The sequence below is a fragment of the Eublepharis macularius genome, chromosome 4, assembly GCF_028583425.1.
Source record: "Eublepharis macularius isolate TG4126 chromosome 4, MPM_Emac_v1.0, whole genome shotgun sequence".
Taxonomy (NCBI): domain Eukaryota; kingdom Metazoa; phylum Chordata; class Lepidosauria; order Squamata; family Eublepharidae; genus Eublepharis; species Eublepharis macularius.
The window spans coordinates 160,055,453-160,075,786 of NC_072793.1; the positions used below are offsets into that span (position 1 = coordinate 160,055,453).

The 20,334-nt window shown below is 45.8% G+C and overlaps 1 protein-coding gene across 2 annotated transcripts in view; it reads right to left on the reverse strand.

Annotated features, from left to right (window-relative positions):
* ABHD16A (abhydrolase domain containing 16A, phospholipase) overlaps positions 1–20,254 on the reverse strand; it is a 37,987-nt gene extending 17,733 nt beyond the window's left edge. Inside the window, exons 1-10 of one of the 2 annotated variants that reach the window (XM_054976954.1) lie at positions 20,111–20,254; positions 16,589–16,645; positions 14,668–14,734; positions 6,914–7,000; positions 6,000–6,085; positions 5,045–5,118; positions 3,646–3,750; positions 2,561–2,675; positions 2,291–2,392; positions 443–506 (exon numbers count right to left, since the gene is read on the reverse strand). In XM_054976954.1, the coding sequence (XP_054832929.1) occupies positions 443–506; positions 2,291–2,392; positions 2,561–2,675; positions 3,646–3,750; positions 5,045–5,118; positions 6,000–6,085; positions 6,914–7,000; positions 14,668–14,734; positions 16,589–16,645; positions 20,111–20,242 (889 nt within the window). In that variant the 5' untranslated portion in view covers positions 20,243–20,254. Of the gene's footprint in view, positions 1–442; positions 507–2,290; positions 2,393–2,560; positions 2,676–3,645; positions 3,751–5,044; positions 5,119–5,999; positions 6,086–6,913; positions 7,001–9,369; positions 9,396–14,667; positions 14,735–16,588; positions 16,646–20,110 lie in introns of those variants that run through there. The other variant, XM_054976955.1, reaches the window with a different exon arrangement.
* Between the last annotated feature and the right edge of the window lie 80 nt (positions 20,255–20,334).

Below are 20,334 nucleotides of genomic sequence, written 5' to 3' on the forward strand. Positions count from 1 at the left end.
TAGTTCATCCTTGGGGTGCCTGTTCCAAGGCACAACAATGAGAAACATCAAGCCAAAGGGAAACATGTTCAATCTTTTAAGAGCAAATTTTAGAGAAGAGCAGATGGGGGGGATAAGCTTCCTCCACTCCCAATTTTTTTAAAGACACCAATAGCAAGCACATTTCTGCAGCCCTGGAGCAGTGTGAGATACACTAGTGGGAGAACTGCCATGCACTGGCACAATTCCAGGCAGCAGGAAGGATCTTGCAGTAGTCCGAAGCGCGTATGTTGAGAACCGCCTTTTCAGCCCAACTGCAGACCGTAAGCCATTCCTTCAAAACCCAGCTGCAAGACGGGGTTCCATTAGCGCAGTCCTCAGAACAGTACAATGGACTGCTCCAGAAGAACCTTCCAGTATGAGAAGAACAAGTCTTAAGTCATGTAGCTAAGATGGAACATACCATCCAAGGGGGTGGAGAGGCAGCCAACTTCATAGAACCCCGCATTGCCCTCACAGCAAACCACCTGCAGAGACAAAAGCAAAGGGGATTTCAGCAGGTGGGGGAGGAGCTTGACATTCAAAGCTACAGAGGAGCCATCTGCAATCATTCTTTCCCCTCCTCAGCTTTTAACCTAACAAGGCTCCATAACTGTAGAGTTGGTCATCCCCAGGGCTTTTTTTCTGGAAAAAGAGGTGGTGGAACTTAGTGGGTTGCCCTCGGAGAAAATGGTCACATGGCTGGTAGCCCTGCCCCCTGATCGCAGATCAGGGGGTGGAGCCACCAGCCATGTGACCATTTTCACGAGGTTCCAGAACTCCGTTCCACCTCGTTCCTGCTGAAAAAAAGCCCTGGTCATCCCTGTCAGGATACTTTGCTTGAGCAAGGACAGAAAAATAACAACTTGATCATATATGGAAGTTTCCAGAACATTATGTGTAACTAAATCAATCAATCAATCAATCAATCGGCAGGTTTGCATGTGAGGTAGGTTAGGCTGAGAGAAAGAGGTGACTGCCCCAAGGAGACCTAGTGAGCCTCCATGGCAGAGTGGGGGTTTGAACACGGGGTCTCCCAGATCCCATTGCGATACTTTAACCATTACACCATGCTGGCTCTCCAAACCCCATTTTGATATTTTGCCAAAAGGGCTCTGACAGCCTTCCACCTGGTGTGAAGCTGTTTCCTGTTACATAATGCTTGCCAGCAGTTAGCATTGTGAAGGTCAATAGGCCCAGTTCTAGACAGATGGAAAGAAGATCTAGAAAGGATGGAGTCTAGACCAAGACTTTTGCTCACTGGAGACTGCAGTGGAAATGGAGAGTAGTCTTGCGAGGAGTTAGTGGTGGGCCACAATTCCTTTCCGTTGCCTCCCACATAAGGAGCTATTTTGTTTTCCCCTCCTGCAAGCTGGGAGTGTATGTCTTTAACAGGCAAAGAAGCAGAGGCAGGCAAAAAACTAATCAGCCAACACTGGGAGGGCCTGTGATGTGTTATCACTCTCAAGGTTAGCAACGGCTGATAAAGAATACCTCCTAGTCTACGCAAGTCTGAGAAGTAACTCAGTCAAGAGAGGTGGCCAAAGGAACCAGGAGGAAGAGAGAGCCAGAGAAGGAAGTCAAGAGCTTCAGCAGGATCAGAGAGAACTCTGCGGCCTGGTTCCTGGGAAGGGGCTGTTTGCTATCCCCTGCTAGGTTGTAAGCATCGTCTGATCTGCTGGCGGAAGCACTGTTTTCTGTTTGTTTAATAAATCCTTTTTGATTCTCACAAGCCTCATTTTGGTGCACTTATCACTTCCAAATCCTAAAAGAACCATTGTCATTTGGTAAAGCATTCAGTGAAACAGGGCTGCCAAGAGAGGGGAAATCATTCAATTGATAAATACCCACTCCCGTCCACCAATGCCATACCTCCTTCTGTGATGAAAAAACCTGGAGACCAACTTCAGCTCCTGGCAGACTGACATTACTCCAGAATCAGTCCACAGATTGGAAAATTCTATTAGTTTTTAATCCCGCACTCTCCCCTGCCCCCCTCCCAAAGAGTTAATCATACATGTAGATTGATATTACTGCATTTGTTCTCTCAACAATGCTGTGAGGCAGGTTAATCCAAGAAAGATGCTAATCCGAAACCACCAATCGACCTTCAGAGGATTCTACAGGGACAGCAGCACCTTACAATGCCTACAGATGCTGACTTTAAGCAGATGAAACAAAGCTAAGAGGCGGGGGATTCTTGGGGGAACTGGAGCAGAGCCAGCTTATTCATAAATAATCCCGGCTGATTTGGTGACGGGGCTCAACTCACCAGTTTTTTGCCTTGGGGCTCCGAGGTCTCTCTGCGGTCCATGAACATGGTGTCAATTTCGTTTCCATCACAAGCTGCGAGCTTTGCTCGTTTCCCATTGCACTGCAACCAGAAAGACAGGCAGCAGTTAGGATTTTGGCTTCCTGAATCCCCAGCTTCTCTGGGTGCGGTTAAGAACAGAAGCAAGAAACTAGAACTTTGGAATTCTCCAGGCATGCAGGAATGGGTTGGAAGGCTGGGGAGTCTGTGTTCTTAGCTTGGGTTACTCACCTCCTCCACCAGTCGGGCCTGCCCTTGAAGTAACATGGGCATCAGAGCTTTCTGCAGCAGATATACAGAGCCCGGATACAGCATACGCCGGCCAATGGTGTGAGCCACTATGTAGCTATCAGGAAACAAGAGAACCATGAGAGAAGGGACTGGAACTTCACTGGTATGGAACTGTCCTGTCTAGATCTACACCAGAGATACCAGTATCATGGAGGAAAAAACTAGTGAATGGCACGTCAGCATGGCTCTTCTCCCCTTACCATTCAGCAACCAAGGTGCTGAAGCCACACCACCCCTCTTCCACCACAGCCAATGAGAAACCCATCCCTCCAACCCTTTCCCAAGCCCATCAATTCTCACTGGCTAACCAGTAGCCTTCATTTCAAGCACTCCAGCTAAACAGCAGCCTCTTCTTCCCAGCATTTCAAGTTCGGTAGACCAATCACCACCCTCTCTTTCCCAACATTCCAAGTTCTGTAGACCAATCACCAGCTAGGCCCTGCCTCTTCTTAACACTCCAACCAATTCTTTTCCTACCACACACATGCTTATGAAAATTCTGTTTCCTAACCTCCCACCAGCCAATCTCTAGCTTAATATACCCGAAGTGGCCTCATGTTATCCCAAGCAGCCATGATTCGGGACTCCCTAATAAGCTCCCTTTCCCATTATATGAGGTCAGCGCCCAACAACATTAAAGAGCAATACTTAGCAACTCATCACCTTGGATTCCAAGCTCCCTGTGCACATATTCATCAGTTGCTATATGGGGCCTAATAGGCTGAACTCTTGCTTCCTGGAACAGTTATCAAGCAATCTCTTTTTAACAATCCTCTTTTCCATGTACCATTCAAAAATCTGAGGTGAAATTTCAGGATACAAGAATCTTTTTATTGTGCTGTTAGCAAGCCAGAACCTAAGATCCTTTATTGGGGAGGGGGTGGCAGGGTGGGAGAATGCAGGATGGGGACACATGTGCACAGTGCATCACCACACAAATCCTCATTTTCTAAAGATTACCCCTGCCTGTACCATCCTTCCTGCCATCCCAGCTACACAAAAGGGAGGGGGAGCAAAAACTCTACCTGGCAACCTGGCAAGGCAGCTTCTTGATTGCATGCAGGAAACCGTTGACGGCACTTCGGTGCTTCGGCTTTGCCCGCAACAGGGGGACATGGCGTGAATCTGACCTACAGGGATCAAGAGAATTGGAAGAAGCCACCACATCACCTTTCCTCCGAGGGCAGAGCAGTATGTCCATGTCTGTCCAAGTGGAATGGAGAATGTGCATAAAAAACCAGCCATGGTGGCACGTTCCCTAGAACATGCCCCTGTGGATGAACAAGGAACTATGTAAATCGACTGTACAGCATGCCTGGTTCCCAAGACACAATGGGGGAAACAAAGATTATATACACGGGGCACTGAAATGAGCAAAGTCTCGAGGGAAAAATATGCATAATGGCCGGGAAACATGTGAAATTACCTAGCTGGTGGTCGGGTGCTCAGCATATTCCCTGACATCATTCCAAGACGACACACAATAACTGGACGATACCCTGCTAGTGCTGCTAATACATACGCTAGAGGGAGGGGCTGTGGCTCATTGGTAAAGCATCTAATTGGCATACAGAATATCCCAGGTTCAATCCCTGATGTCTCCACGTAGAATCATATAGAATCATAGGGTTGGAATACAGGAAATTCACAACTACCTCTCCCCACACCCCCAGTGACTTAAAAGAATCAAGTAATAGGTGATGTGCAAAACCTAGACAGCCGCTGCTGGTCTGAGTAGACCAAACAGACTCTGATGGACCAAGGGTCTTATAACATTCGATTTATATACCGCCCTTCAGGGCAACTTAGTGCCCACTCAGAGCAGTTTACAAAGTATGCCATTATTATCCCCACAACAAAACACCCTGTGAGGTGGGTGGGGCTGAGAGAGCTCCAGAGAGCCGTGACTAGCCCAAGGTCACCCAGCTGGCTTCAAGTGGAGGAGTGGGGAATCAAACCTGGCTCCCCAGATTAGAGTCCTGCGCTCTTAACCACTACACCAAACTTCCCCTCTATAAGGCAGCTTCACGTATTCATACACATTCACCATTATGTAAATGTGCAGAGTCACTTTTTCGTGTGTACTCTCTGCTCAACTCCCGTTGTCAGCAACATAATGCAGTTATAGGGAACCCAGACAGCAGCTTTTCCTGGCTTCAATAGGGAGCGGCCATGGCTCGGTGGCAGGACACATGCTTTGCATGCAGGACGTCATGGGTTCAAGACCCAGCATCTCCAGTTAAAGGACCTCAGGTCACCGGTGTTAGAAATCACCTTCTTTAACCCAAAACTCTACAGGAGGGCCACTGGCAATTATGGGCTACACGAAAGAATTTGCTTAATCAATTCAGAGTGACTTTGTATGTTCACTAGAGGGAGGTTCCAAGGGAAGAGGGGAGAGATGCAACTAACTTTCCTACTTACCGGCTTGTGGCGTCATCCCACCGGAAGTCCACAGGCCAACTTCTGAAGTCAAAATTGTAACCGGAAAGCTTCTTCTGCAAGGTACGGAAAGAAAAAGGATGCGGAACCATGAAGCAGCAGCTGGGTCAGCATAGCTTTCAGTGCAACATCCCTCCCTCTCAGCTAGGATGAGAGACAAAAATCTCCTCTTGCTCCTCCCATACACAGTATTCTTCCCCAACAAAAATACAGGAAATAGTTGAGGTACCAACGTGGTGCCCCTGGGCGTCAGCCTGTGTGTTTCCTGGCATCCATTTTTCTTCTTCCCCCAAATCAAAGAGCCAATCCTGGTTTTCTTCCACCTCACTGTAAAGAGGAGGCGCTTCAGAAGAACCCAGGAGGTACCACTTTTGGGGCTGCAGGGAGCATCCATTTAGAAACATCTGCTTGCCTTATAGAAGGACGTTTGGCTTGCGGCCTCTTAATACTGTGTGGCTGGCCCCATGACATTTTGTGGTGCCCACTCAATGTTCTCAGCATTCCAAAAGCATCCACAGGTGGACCCCTGAATTAGAGCAGTATTTGTTTTAACAGCTAAGCTCCACAGATGCTACGGTAAAAGGTAAGAAATAAATATAAATAGATGGGGGTAACATCATTGGAGGTTGAGGAAGAAGTGCTGAGAAGGAGAGCAACATCACTAATACGAAGATCTCAAATATAGAAGGACATAAAAGAGCTGACTTTCACGGCCTATCCTGACAGGCCATGGCCTCCCAGAGACCTTTGCAGGTCCAGCTACCTGAGATCTTTTAACTGCAGATGGTGCAAGTTGACCACTGAACTTCATAATGTGGAAAGCATATTTTTTGTCATTGAGCGACTGCACCTTTGAATGATGAGAGTCTGTTAAGAGGCCCAACCTCAACAGTCTATCCCAACAGGACTATGCCTTGGGAGTCACAGCCACCCTCACCTTGTCTTCAGGCGTGCCGTATCGGTGTGCGTCCTCAAGAATAGAGATGAACTGAATGTACTGAGGGTTAGTCCAGCGACCAATGCCTGAGAGGAAGAGTCAACATTTTCAGCAATGGAAGCCAAAGGTTCTGGCACTTTGCTTCTCTTTCTGCTTAGGACAGGCTCTAGGAATAGCTATATGGTGCCATTTCTCATCCCTCTGAACCAGTTATCCTCAAAGTGGAGCCCATGGATGCCATGGCATTTGCTCACGTGCTTCCTGGCACCCACTTCCTTCTTCCTCTAAGCAAAGAGCCTTTCCTCCACCTCACTGGAGAGGGGTGGTGCCTCAGAAGAGCCCAGGAAGCATCACCTTTGGGTATGTAGAGAACACCCGTTCGAAAACAACACAAGGAGGCTTGGCTTGGAACCTCCTTCTGTAGAACCTCCTAATATTTTCTGCAATTAGACCTAGACCCCAGGGCAGACAGTTTGTGATTGGTTCTTACCAACAGCAGCCATTTTATTGTGGGGCTCACTACCTGTTGTCTTAATTTCAGAAGTGCCTACAGGCTGGCCAAGTTTGGGTACCCCTACTCTAATCCTTCCTACAATCCTGCCCCCTCCAACTTCCCAGAAGCTTAGGCACATGACCTCTCAGTCCTCATCTACTACAGAAACTAAGCCTTGGTGGCATAACCAAAGATCATTCCTGCCTCTTAACCTCCCTTCCCCCTGTTGCCTCTTCTGATAAAATTTAGATTGGAAGCTCCCTAGGGCCACAACAAAAGTTGATGTTCCTTGGCAGAGCCATGAAGGTTGAGGCCACTTCATAACAGTTTGGCTCGCACTGCCCAAAATCCAGGGGATTTGTGGCTTCCCATTCCTGAACTCTGACATCCGTCTTCCCCTTCAGATCCCCAAAGCACTCACCTCTGAGACAGGCAATGCCAGCCAATAACAACAGCATAGTCCCAGCGTAGTGAGAGATTGCCACAACCTTTGACATAGTTAAATAGCCTAGGAAGAGTGATAAAAGGGGAGAGGTGCTCAGAACACAGGATTTCAGATCACAATAGTTGCTTCACCCAGGACATTCCCCTCTGCCCACCAGTAAAACCTCAGTGGTAAAAAAATATGCTCAGAACATTTATACATTTATGACAAAGGCAGCCAACACACTCACTTATCAACATAGAATCACAGAGTTGGAAGGGACTGCCAGGGTCATCTAGTCCAACTTCCTGCCCGATGCAGGAAATTCACAATTTCTTCCTCCTCCTCCACACACACCCAGTGACCCCTGCTCCATGCCCAGAAGATGGCAAAACACCTCCAGGATCCCTGGCCAAACTGGCCTGGAGAAAATTGCTTCCTGACCCCAAAGTGGCAATCGGCATTAACCTAGGCATGTAACAAGGGGCCATGGAAACTAAGCACTGATGTAACCCTTCCTGCCCTCCCTCTCATGATCTGTCCAGGTTCACAGAATCAGCACTGTTGTCAGACAGCCATCTAGCCTCTGCTTAAAAACCTCCAAAGAAGGAGAGCCCACCACCTCCCGAGGAAGCCTGTTCCACTGAGGGACTGCTCTAACTGTCAGAAAGTTCTTCCTAATGTTTAGCCGTAAACTCTTTTGATGTAGTTTCAACTTGTTGGTTCTGGTCCGACCTCCTGGGGGCAGTGGAAAACAACTCAGCGCCATCCTCTATATGGCAGCCCTTCAAGTACTTGTAGATGGTTATCTTATCACCTCTCAGTCGTCTCCTCTCCAGGCTAAACATACCGAGCTCCTTCAACCTTTCCTCATAGGACTTTGTCCCTAGACCCCTTATCATTTTTGTTGCTCTCCTCTGGACACATTCCAGCTTGTCTCTATCTTTCTTAAATTGTGGTGCCCCAAACTGAACACAATACTTATTACTTCCAAAACAAGTCTCCCCCCCATCCTGTAATTATGCATTTGATTTTTCCTACCTAAATGCAAAACTTTACATTTTTTCTGTTGAAGTTCATTTTATTTGTTTTAGCCCAGTTTTATCCTGTTTAAAGCCCTCCTTATCAGGTTTGCAAGTCTCTTACCAAACACATTTTTTTCTACCCTCGTGAGATGCAAACCATCTCTCGATAGAAGAGTTTCATCTCAAAAGCGTAAGCTACGGTCCAAAAACCAAACCTTTCCTGATGACACCACCTACATAGCCAGTCATTTATTTGCAGTATTCTTTCCCTTCCTAAACCACGACCTTCAACAGGAAGAACTGACGAAAACGCAACCTGTGCTCCCAGGTCCCTGACCTTTTTACCCAGAGCTCTTTTAATGCGTTCTAGGCTTTGCTGGGCAGTATTATTTGTTCCTACATGGGTCAGCAAGAAAGGATAATAATCTGTGGGCTTGATGAATCTTCCTACCCTTTCTGACACATCCTGGATGCCTGCACCTGGTAGACAGCACACCTCGTGAGACAACAAATTTGGTCAGCAAACTCTACCCTTCTCAACAGGGAATCTCCAATGACCAGCACACACCTTCTCCTATACTGGGGAGCAGAAGCGCGAGTCCTCTCATCCACGGGGGCCTGAGAAATTTCCTTCAAGCTTTAAGGAGGCTGGGGGAGTAGCCCTTGATCCAGTGGCCCAGAACCAATATCTATGGGGAGATCCTGGAACCGATTGCTTAGCATCAGAGGCTCAGAATGTCTCCTGATTTTCCCGCTCCTGTGAGTTACTTCCTTGCATGCGCCCGCCTCCTGTATTGGGTGCTCCTCCAAATCCTGAGATACTTTCCCCTCCTTTCCCCCTCTTCCTCCTGTTGCACTCTGAAAAGTACTTCATGCGTTCTGTCCATGAACTCTTCATCTTCCCTTATGAAATGGAGTGTGGCCAAGCGTGCCTCAAGTCCCTGAATCTTCTCCTCCAGTAGGGCTACCAACTTGCACTTGCTGCAAGTGTAATTGCTGTTACCCTCAGGTAAGAATACGAACATGCCCCAGACTTTGCATGTCACTGCCTCAGCTCTCTCAGCAGCCATGCTGCTGCCATCCATTTCAGAAGTAGTTCAGTTTTTATTGTACTTCCCTGATAACTCCCCTGCCAAACTGCCTCACAAGACTACTAGTCAAAGGTTTGCAGAAGCCAAAAAAGGCTAACATCTACAGGATGTAAGAGACACTCAGCTTCTAACAGGGCCCCCAGGCAGACCCACAGGCTAAGAGCCTCAGGACAAGAGCCTCTGGTGAGGAGGAGCCTAATTCAGAGCAAGGCTCACCCAGCAGAGGGCAGGGTCAGCAGTCAGCCCCAGGCAAAAGAGACCCTTCCATATTGGCAACAATCACCTTCTTCAAATAGCTACAATCTAGGCAAAAGAGACACACAGAAACAACACTTACTCAAACAGGCACTGCTCTCCAGCAGGCTGTACATGCTCACACACCCCCAAACACTGTCCTCTCACACAGTAACCTCGCCAGCAGTTTCTCGCCAGCAGTTAAGGAAGGCGACAGAGAACACTCGCCACTCCAGCAACTCTCTTTCCTGCTCCTTCTTAGAGGCCCGCTGACTGTGGTCTGCCTCTGACGGGGAGGAGCCTAATTCAGTGCAAGGCTCACCCAGCAGAAGGAGGGGCCAGCAGTCAGACCCAGGCAAAACAGACCCTCCCCGATTTGCAACAATCTCCTTCTGTGTACTTGCAGCAAGAAAGCTGGGCGGCCGTTTGCCACCTTCTAAGGAGACCGACTGCCGGTAAGCAAGGGAGGAGCCCAAACTACCCACTCGGGTTTTAATACTGCAGCATTGTACACTGTCATTACATGATTTTCATGTCACTTAGGCTGTGTCTGTTACAATCCTTTCATTTTGTTGGTACTGCGATTCCAATTGGGTAAGCCATCTCCATGTCAACACAGAGGCAAGTGTTCCAAGAAATGTAGAAAATAGATGCAAGGTCTTTGTACGTGATGTATGCAATTTCTCTGTCACGTAACAAAGTAGAAAAAATGTCATGTAGCCCTGAATTGCCACGTGACAGCTGGATATTAACGCTGCAAATATTTCAAAAGTATTAAACGTGTTTGTTTTTTCCAGGAAAAAAAATGAACCGTGCGTTACTTACTTTCTTATTAAACCTAAACTTATTTGGTTGGCTCCAGCAGTGCATCCGTGGAAGGAACCAACAGTCATGGATATTTTCTGTATTCTCTTACTTAAAAGCAGGGGTGGTACTATTGCCCGCCTGATCAAACCCTTGAGCCTGATCTTGAGATGGAGAAGGCAATAAGGGAAGTGACTGAAACAGATAATGTTGTGATACTGGGTGACTTTGACTATCCTCACATTGACCGGGTAAACGTGTGCTTGAGCCATGGTGTAGAAGCAAGATTCCCAGACATCACAAATGACTGTGCCCTGGCGCAGATGGTCAGAGAGCCAACCAGAGGGGTAGTGATCTTGGACTTGGTTCTTAAGTGGGACTCAAGACCTGGTGAGAAATATAGGTGTTGTTGCACCAATTGACTCCACTGATATTAAGTTCAGCATTCCTGTTAATGGAAAGTTACCCCTAAAGTCCAAAACAGTAACATTGGATTTCAAATGAGAGAATTTTAGAAAAATGAGGAGGGGAGGCTGAAAGGGAAACACAAGCAAGTCAAATCACTAGAGGATGCTTGGAAGCTACTTAAAATCACACAAACTGAAGCCCAGATAGAATGCATTCCTCATATTAGGAAAGGTACTGCCAAGACTAAAAGAATATCTATGGGGTTGCTGACCCAAAAGATGGAAACTATAAAAAGCAAAAAGGCTTCTTTAAAAAAAATGGGAAGTCTGCTCCAACGAAGTGATTAGAAAGGAGCACAGGATCTGGCAAAAGAAGTTAATAATTAAATATGCAAAAAGAGAACTTGAAAAGCAGATTGCTAGAAGCATCAAGACAAACATTTCTTTAAATATATCCAGAGCAGGAAACCAGCCAGAGAAGCAGTTGGGTCTTCAGACAACCAAGAAATAAAAGGATTGCTAAAGGAAGATGGGGAGATGGCAGAGAAACTAAATGAACTCTTTGCATCTGTGTTCACTGTGGAAAGTGTGGAGCATGTACCTAGGCCATGGCCGCTATTTTCAGGAAGGAAGTCTGAAGAACTGAGTCAAACTGAGGTGACAAGAGATTATGTTCTAGACCTATTGGGAAAATTAAAAACCATTAAGTCACAAGATCCTAATGGCATACATATAAGAGTTCATAGGGAACTCAAATGTGAGCTTGTTGATCTACTAATCCATGTATATATATCTATTACTAAAATGCAGAGGAGTTAGCCGTGTTAGTCTGTAGTAGCAAAATCAAAAAGAGTCCAGTAGCACCTTTAAGACTAACCAACTTTATTGTAGCATAAGCTTTCGAGAATCACAGTTCTTTGACAGTTCTCTGCATCTGACGAAGAGAACTGTGATTCTCGAAAGCTTATGCTACAATAAAGTTGGTTAGTCTTAAAGGTGCTACTGGACTCTTTTTGATTTTATTACTAAAATCAGTCACAGTACCGAAAGACTAGAGAGTAGCAAAAGTTACAGTCTTTAAAAAGGGGTCCAGATGGGAACCAGAGTTAGTCTGTCCCAGGCAAATCAGTAGAAACTTTAATCCAAGATAGAATTATTAGGCATATAAAAGAATAAAGCCTGCTGAGGAAAATTCAACATGGCTTCTGTAAAGACAAATTCTGCCTTACCAACCTTTTGGAGTTCTTTGAGCAAGTGAACAAGCATGTAGAACAGAGACCCAGTAAATATTATACAATTGGACTTTCAAAACTTTTGATAAGGTTCCAAACCAAAAACTCCAGGGCAAGTTTAGCAGTCATAGGATCAGAGGACAGTTGGTTAGATAGCCGGAAGCAGAGAGCAGAAATAAATGGGCGGTTCTTGTAATGGAGGGAAGTGAACAGTGGGGTCCCACAAGGATTGAAATAGGGGCCAATGCTATTTAATTTGTTCATAAACGATAAGGAACAGGGAATGAGCAGTGTAGTGGCCAAGTTTGCAGATGACACAAGAGAATTCAGGGTGGAGAAAATCAAAGAAGACTGTGAGGACACCAGGAGGATTTCCACAAATTGGGTATGTGGGCAACAATGTGAAAAATAAAGTTCAGTGTAGGTGAAGCGGAAGGTGATGCACTTTGGAAAAATGTCCCAATTTCAAATATATGCTAATAGGACCTGAACTTACTGAGAGGAAAAGAGACCTCATGGTTAGAGTGGACACCTCAATGAATATGTCAACCCAGTATGTTACAGCAGTGAAAAAGACAAACTCTGTGCTGGGGATTATTAGGAGGGGGATTGAAAATAAAACGGCCCATATTGTAATGTACCTGTATAGATCTATGGTATGAATTCATTTGGAATACTGCATGCCGTTCTGGCCACTGTATCTCCAAAAAGGACACTGCAGAGCTTGAAATAGTACAGAAGAGGAAAACCAAGAGGGTTAGGGGTTTGGAGCTCCTTTCCTATTAGGAAAGGCTGAAGAGTCTGGGATTTTTCAGTTTAGACAAGAGATGACCGGAGAGGACATGACAGAGGTTTATAAAATTTTGCACGGAGTGAAGAGAGTGGATGGAGAAAACATTTTCTCTCTCCCTCAAAATATTAGAACTCAAAGACAGCTAAAGAAGGTGATGAGCAATAGACTCAGGACAGACAAAAGGGAATACTTCTTTACACAACAAGTGATTAAAATGTGGAATTTGGTGCCATAAGAAGATAACACGACCCCCGCTGGATCAGACCAGTGGTTCATTTAGTCCAGCATCCTGTCTCACACAGAGGCTCTGACGTTACATCCCCTAATGTTGCCTCCTGGCACTGGGATTCAGAGTTTACTGCCTCTGAATGCGGAGGTTCCCTTTAGTTATATCATTGGTAGCTACTGATGGACCTCTCCTCCGTGAACCTGCCTAACCCTGAGGCAGGCTGTGGCTCATGGAAACTTACCCTACTGTAGAACATAGGATGAATACCAGATTCCTGTCAAGGAGCAGAGAAACCCCCAGATTGAGATGGGGGTTGCTGCAGGGCAGGAACGAGGGCTGAACACCGTGGAGCTGCTCCTATTTTTTTTTTAAAAAAAGAGATGCTGCCACCTCCTCCACAGCCGGACGGTGGCAACCTGAGGTGTTGAGATATCCAAAGTCGCTTCCGACCGTTCACAGGGGAGGAGGCTCTCCCAAGAGGTCAGTAGCAGCATTTGTGTGTGTGGGGTGGGTGGGTGGGGGAGATGCACGCCTTGCCCTGCTACCTTCAAATGGACGGGGAAACAGATACAGATAGAAGTGCCTGGTCTCTCTCCCTTGGCAGCACAGGAGAAAGATGGAAAGAAGATGAGGAACAAGGTGCCTGAAAACCCCTCCTCTCTTCAATCTGACGACTTTCTGGGTCCCATGAGGCACCAGAACTGGGTCAATGGAAGGGTGAGGCTCGGACATCACCCTGCCCCATAACTCTTTATCACTTTGGCTACAGGACACCAACATGGCCGCTTCTGTGGAATCCCAGCACCCTCCAGTGATGGAAGGAGCTGTTTCTGAAAGGCTGCTCAGGGTATACACAAAGATGATGCCTCCAAGGAGCAGCAGGACTGGCTCTTGGCTTGGGCAAACCAGCAAAGGGTGCCAGGAAACCCATCGGGGAACACCATGTTGGGGATCGCTGCTCTAGATAAATGACAGGCGTATTATGAAACACAAAACAAATAAACGAAGGCTAGAATAAAGTTAAAGATCTCTACTTCTGGCTGGCTACTGCATTCTGGGAATAATGAGAGTTTTGAGGAGGAATATGCAGATTGAGAATGGAGTATTCCAATTAAAATTCACACTTGCCTTGCCCCAGAAATTGCACCCTGTTGTGAATTTGACACATTCTTTACAGATCCCTAACAAGGGGCCTTTTATCAGGCACTGAGATGCAGCTGTTTCATTGTATGGGCAAAGAATACCCCTCTTCTCTAAGCACCATCCTTAACGAGAGAGCCAGTCTCCGTATGGCTCCCAAATATTTGAAAACGAACGCAATGTAGAAGTTAGAAAGCTGAACTTGAGCAGGAGAGATCCAAGTTCAAATCTCCTCCCCTTAGCCATGAAGCTGTGACCCTCAGCCATTTACAACATAAGTTGCAACAACCTTGTGAGGACAAAATTGAGGTGGGGAGAACAATGTATGCTACCCTGAGCTCTTTGGAGGAAATGGGATTTAAAAATGCACTACATCTGATAGCCGAGGCACACTTTCCACCCTGAATTTATGTTAGAGGCACACTTCCCTTCATCCAGAATTTTACTTTTACAGCATGCAAGGACAGCAATTTAAATTTCTTAAGGCTCTCTATTTGCCCTCTAGAACAGGACCTCAAGAAAGGACGCTTGGGTAGTAATTCTTCTGTCTTTTTAAATTCAGAGTGGCTAAACAAGCCAATCGCACCCAATGTAATCAACACTGAATCATGCAGAGATGCAGCGGGCAGCCTCCTCTTAACGGGGACTACTTTTTAACTTCCTGAAGACTGACACAGCACAGCAGCAGGTCTCTTGTGGCACCAAGTGAGCTCCAGCACACCACCAATCATTAATGCCCTCCATAACAATCACCAAAATGTTAGAACCTCTTGATTCAGCCAACAGCAGCCCATACCTTTTCTGTACAGGTAAAATGCGGCAAATGGGGAGGAGTAATAGGAAATGGACCACAGTACGGAAGCCTGCAAGGACAGAGGAAAGGAAGGGTGTCAGTAACACAGAGAACCTCCCTTTCCAGGGCTCTTTGGAGCTGTGCGTTGGGTTAAGCAGCAGCAGCAGATAGTCAAAGTACCAGGGAGATTTTACTGGTTACAACAAACAAGAGCAAACAAAGCTGAGAAGTGCAAACTGCCTTGGAGAGGTGGTACCCATAACAACTGGATAAAACCATAGGGAATTGTGCTGTAAATAAACATGCTTTCCTGTGCTTGTAATGAGCCCTTGTTTCTTCTTAGAAACAAGTGATGGAGGTGACATTGCAAGTGAGCTAAAGAGACTTGAGTCTCCTGGGATGGAAATTAAGAGCTCTCCTATACCTTTTATAGAATGACGTGGCAGCATTCAGAATTTACCAGGGCATGATGAAATAACTGCTTACGTAGCAAACTAGTCCAGAGAGAAAGGTTTGGTGGAGCACTCGCTCTGATGAGATATTGCATGCAGGGATGGAGGGTTTTTCTATCAAGGGAAAATCACACGACCTGCCTCCCATATACCATTTGGAGGGCTACGGTTGCCTCTTTCTGTAAAACCTATATCAGATCTACACGTGCAAATGAATAAAACAGTAGAATGAGCTGAACCACCCCAGGCTGCCCTGGAAGATTTCAGCCATTGCGGAATGCAGCAACCTACTTGGAACTAGCTGTGGTTCACACATTACTCAATGTTTAGAATGTTGCATTGCTGCTTCTTTCCATTCAGGTGCTGGCTGGCTGCTACCTATGTCTATAATACCCTTCATGGTGGTCAAGGACTGGCATACCTACGAGACAGCCTCTCCCTGTATGCTCCTGAGCGACAACTTCATTCCTCTGATCAAGGTCTGCTTATTTATAGCTCCGTCACACAAACAGGTCAGAGGAGTCTCTGCCCACCATTCCAGAGCTCTCTTAGGGGCAGCCCTATTCTGTGGAACAGCCTTTCTGAGTGGGTGAGGCAAGCCCTCACTTCATTAGCATTCCAAAAATTGTGCAAAGCCGAGCCGTTCTGAAGAAGTTTCCCTCAGGATGGATTTTAGGGGGCTGGGTTAGGGTTATCAGGTGAAGTTTGGAATGATAACACATATCCAGATGACAGAAACCAGTTCCTCCAGAAAAAATGGGTGGCTTGGAGGGTGGGCTGTATGGCATTATACTGTGCTGAGGTCCCATCCCTCCTCAAACTCCACTCCCAAATCTCCAGGAACTGCCCAACCAGGAACAGGTAAATCACAGGCTGGATGCTGGTTGTCTCATGAATGGATTCCACATGTTTTCTGGACAGTTATTACCACATCAGATTATTTTGGGGATTGATTTCATCACTGTCTGTTTTTTTTAAAGTTTGGTTAAGAGCACGGGACTCTAAACTGGAGAGCTGGGTTTGATTCCCCACTCCTCCACTTGAAGCCAGCTGGGTGACCTTGGGTCAGTCGCAGTTTCGAGGAGCTCTCTCAGCCCCACCCACCTCACAGGGTGATTGTTGTTGTGGGGATAATAAGAACGACATACTTTGTAAACCGCATTGAGTGGGTGTTAAGTCGTCCTGAAGGGTGGTATATAAATCGAATATTATTATTATTTTTAGCCCTTGTTCTCCTTTTTAATAATATGTTTGATATAAATAAACAAAACAAACATAGCAGGGAACAGACTGGACTTTCCCCAATATGCTGGCTAACTTTGTTGGTTTTGTTTTTCTTGTACGGACATTTTCCTGTGGAATCTTACTAAAGAATGACATAGTTCACCTGCAGCCTAATACAGTTCATCGTACCCCTAGAGAGTTCTATCATTGCATGCTGTAACAGTGAAGGGGGTATAAGAGACACTCACCAGTGCAAGGATGCTATCAGCGTGTTTTTCAAGAGTCCGGGGCTGGTAATACGACTCCTGTAGAAAGAAAGGACATTAGCAGAATCTTAACTTAAAGGTGAATTAAAACAAAGACTGAGAGGAATAGCTTTAGTACAAGAACAGAGAGAAAGAAACTGAAGCTTCCAAGAGAGTTTTTCTTTCAGCTGTGGAGCAACACATTTCTATCCTCTAAAGATGAAAATCTTTTCCTGTGGCTGACTGGAAAACGACACCCCAAACCTACACTAGCATAATTTTAATGGCTTGTTCCAATTTTAACTCAAAGGCACTGTTTCTGAAGACAAAAAAACCCATCATATCAATACAGTTCCGCTTATTATTTGATGACTGCAGTGCCAAATATTGTAACTAACAATGTTTGTTGATAAACAAGAGGAAAAAGAAAGAGAAAGAAGATATTCCACTTACTGAATAAGTCATGAAAAAAGAAATCCGTATTTCAATCTTAACGTAGATTAAAAAATGATTTTGCTATCAAGACTATAAAAAGTTACAGCCACCTTCCTAGTGACCTGCCCCATGAATTTTTTCGAAGGAGCAAGTATACACAGTACAGTATTAAGAACTGGTCCAAAAAATTTAGACAGCACTTCAAGCAGACTTATGATGGGATAATCCTCATCTTGAGGCCCCTTTTTAAACATGCATCCTCTGATCTGTAAATTCTATCCCATCCCTGGAATGGTGGGTTATGTTTACGAAGCTACTAGTTATTATACTGAGCCTTGGTGAAGCAAGCAGAACCCAGGGCTGGCTCTTGGTGAGAACTTAGCTCAAGTTAAGCCTCAAAGATGAAAAGCCGTTGTGAAATTCCACCATGCAGCCTTCCCTCGCCATTTTCAAGACAGCCATTTCAAAAGCCAGCCAGTGATATCATATAGAAGTTACTAATGCCAAATGCAACACCTTTGCATGGGTGGTGATGGCATGCCACAACAGCCATCAAGGCATGTGTGCAAGCTGTTTTTGCAGCATCTGCTGACAAACCTCCAAGATTTTGCAAAACATTCTCAAGGATAAGATAGGCAAGAGACCTTGGCCTTCCTAAAAAAATGGCAGCACAAGGAAGCTGTTACTCAATACATTTCCATTTCCTGGCACTTTTTCACAAGTTGAAAGTCAGATTTCTCTGCTGTGCAATGCAACACTTGCACAAGACTAAATTTCAAGATTCAGTTCTGATAGCAGACAGTATAGATCTGCCTGTATATTACTTATTTATTTTTAGATATTTGTACCCTGCTTTCCTTTACAATGTGAACCCAAAAGGGCTTAATGACATTGGTCTCCCCTCCTCTATTTTATCGCCGCAATAACCACCTTTCGAGGTAGGTCGGGCTGAGAGAGAATGTGATTGGCTAAAGGTGACCTAGGTCTCTCAGATCCTAACCTGACACTTTTAACCCCTACAACACACAGGTTCTCTATTAGGTATGAAGCTGACAGAAAAGAAGAACACATTATGCAGGATCCATTCTGCACACACAAGCAAATGGCATACAGAAAGAGATCAGGTGCCTTTGAGAGGTGCATGGTGTTCATTTTATTGTTCTCGTACTACTCGGGCACCAAATGAAATGCCTTGTGGATAAAAACGTGGTAATGACTTTGAGGACACGCCATCAAAACCGAAATTGACCTGGCAGTCATTGTGATAGGCTTGCCTTTTACAGATGGGAACAAGGTTAATGGTGGCTTCTTGCATTTCCACAATGCTGTGGACGAAGCTTCCTTCAATGCTACTGACACTGGACTGGGGTCACAGCAGATGATGGTTAGAATAAATGGTATCTCCTCTTATTTTTCACACAGTATCTATGACAAAGGAAGTAACTACAACAGCGTGTGGAAGATGTGATTTTTTAAATCTCTATGTCAATCTAGTTAGCCTAGCACTGTCCATTCTGGTGGCGGTTCTCCAAAGCTGCACACCTTGGATTTATCCTCACCCATGACCATGTGAAGCGGCTAACAATCAGAACAGACAATATTAGACTGGATGGGCTTAAGAAGGGATCTTTGCCTGTCATACTACCCCGGAACTCTTATCTGGAGATGCCAGGGATTGAATTTGAGACTGCATACTAAACCTGTGCTCTAGCACCAAGCTGTGGTGTAATAGGAGAGGCTTCAAAATCCTCGTTATCAAGTCTCCAGTGAACCCAGGCTGTCATTTATAAGAAACCATACTGAGTAATGGAGCTAAAGGCAGAGGCAACTGCCAGAAAAACACAGAAACTGCAGGGGAGAATTACTTTGAAAAAAAATACCATTATACTCTTCTCTATGAAATAAATAAATATGCACCTAAAGAGACACCAGAAACAAGAGAGCAACCTGATCTTTCCATGTCTCATATTGCCAGCCGTGTGCACTTAATACATGATACCACTTTTCCCCAGAACAGTTTTGCCTAGGATGATATCAGTGATAAACTAGGATGGCAGTATTTCAAAATGCGCTCTGATGAATCCCTGGGATTCTTTGAAAACTTAGCAGGGGTTCCTCAGAGAGCTCATCACCAATAGTAAATATTGCCTCCTCTGCCCCAGTACAGCTTATCCTCCATTACCAGTCTTTCTCAACAATAATACTGGAAGCCACATGGCTTCATAAAAGAACACACTTCACATGATCATCTCACTATCCCAGGAATGACAGCATTAGTTTCTTGTGAGAACCATGCATGCCCCCCTAGAACACACCCCAGAATCCACCATAGTGTACAGTTTTGTGGCACACGCTCTGATGCTGGTTTTTCTTTGGCAGGCACGGCAGCATAGAAAGCATTCCCTCAAGGTTGAAAAAAGAAGATTAGAAAAACCATTCTGCTCAAAGGCGGGGAAACAGGATTGCTAGCTTTTATTCTCTGGGCCTTTGGCAGACGCACAGGCAGGCTTTCCCTCTCTCATGGTTGCACTGTCACGCTGAAGAAAAGCTACACCTGTTGGAACTTTGCCTTGGTTAGAAGCACAGAACTCCAAAGGAGAAAAGGGAGCAGCACTAATAGAGAGGGGAGAAACAAGAGGAGAGAAGGAGAATCTGTCACGACAGAGAGCTGCTATTTCCTAAACAAGCTTCTCTTTCCCCACCCCGATTTCAGAAGTTAGAAGTGTCTATTTTCTAGCGTTTGCCAACATCTCGAAACACATCAATAATCCCTCCACTAGACTGTATCCTAGAAAAATGGTCCCAACACCATAATGGCATTTTCCCAAGTGGGTGTGTTCGTTGTTAGAAAAGGAAAGGAGCTGGGGGTCTTCAGAGTCCTCTCTTTCTCTCCCTCCCCCTTTAACCGTCCTTAACGTATCAGCCAAAAGGATCAGTTAATAGCCACTGATTAGGACAACAGCATTCTGTCCGGCAGGTCTGTTTCTCCACCCCTCCCCTTAACGGATCCGCACCAAGACCCTATACAGATACAGACTGTGGAAGATACCAAATCCTCAGGAGACGGGGGAAGGCAAATGAAGGACTCACCCAGGACGGTTCAGCGGCGCCTTGAGAAGACTCAATGGCCTCTGGCCTGGAGCGACGGGATCCGTTAGAGCCTCGCTCCCGATACACCCGATAGAGCCGCGGGCCCAAAATGCAGCTCAGCAACTTCGCCATTTTGGGACAGAACTGAAGCCGGGAACGCCGGCGGGAGGTGGGGAAACGACGAGGAGGAGGAGGAGCAATATTTCCGGGTTTCGTACAGGAGG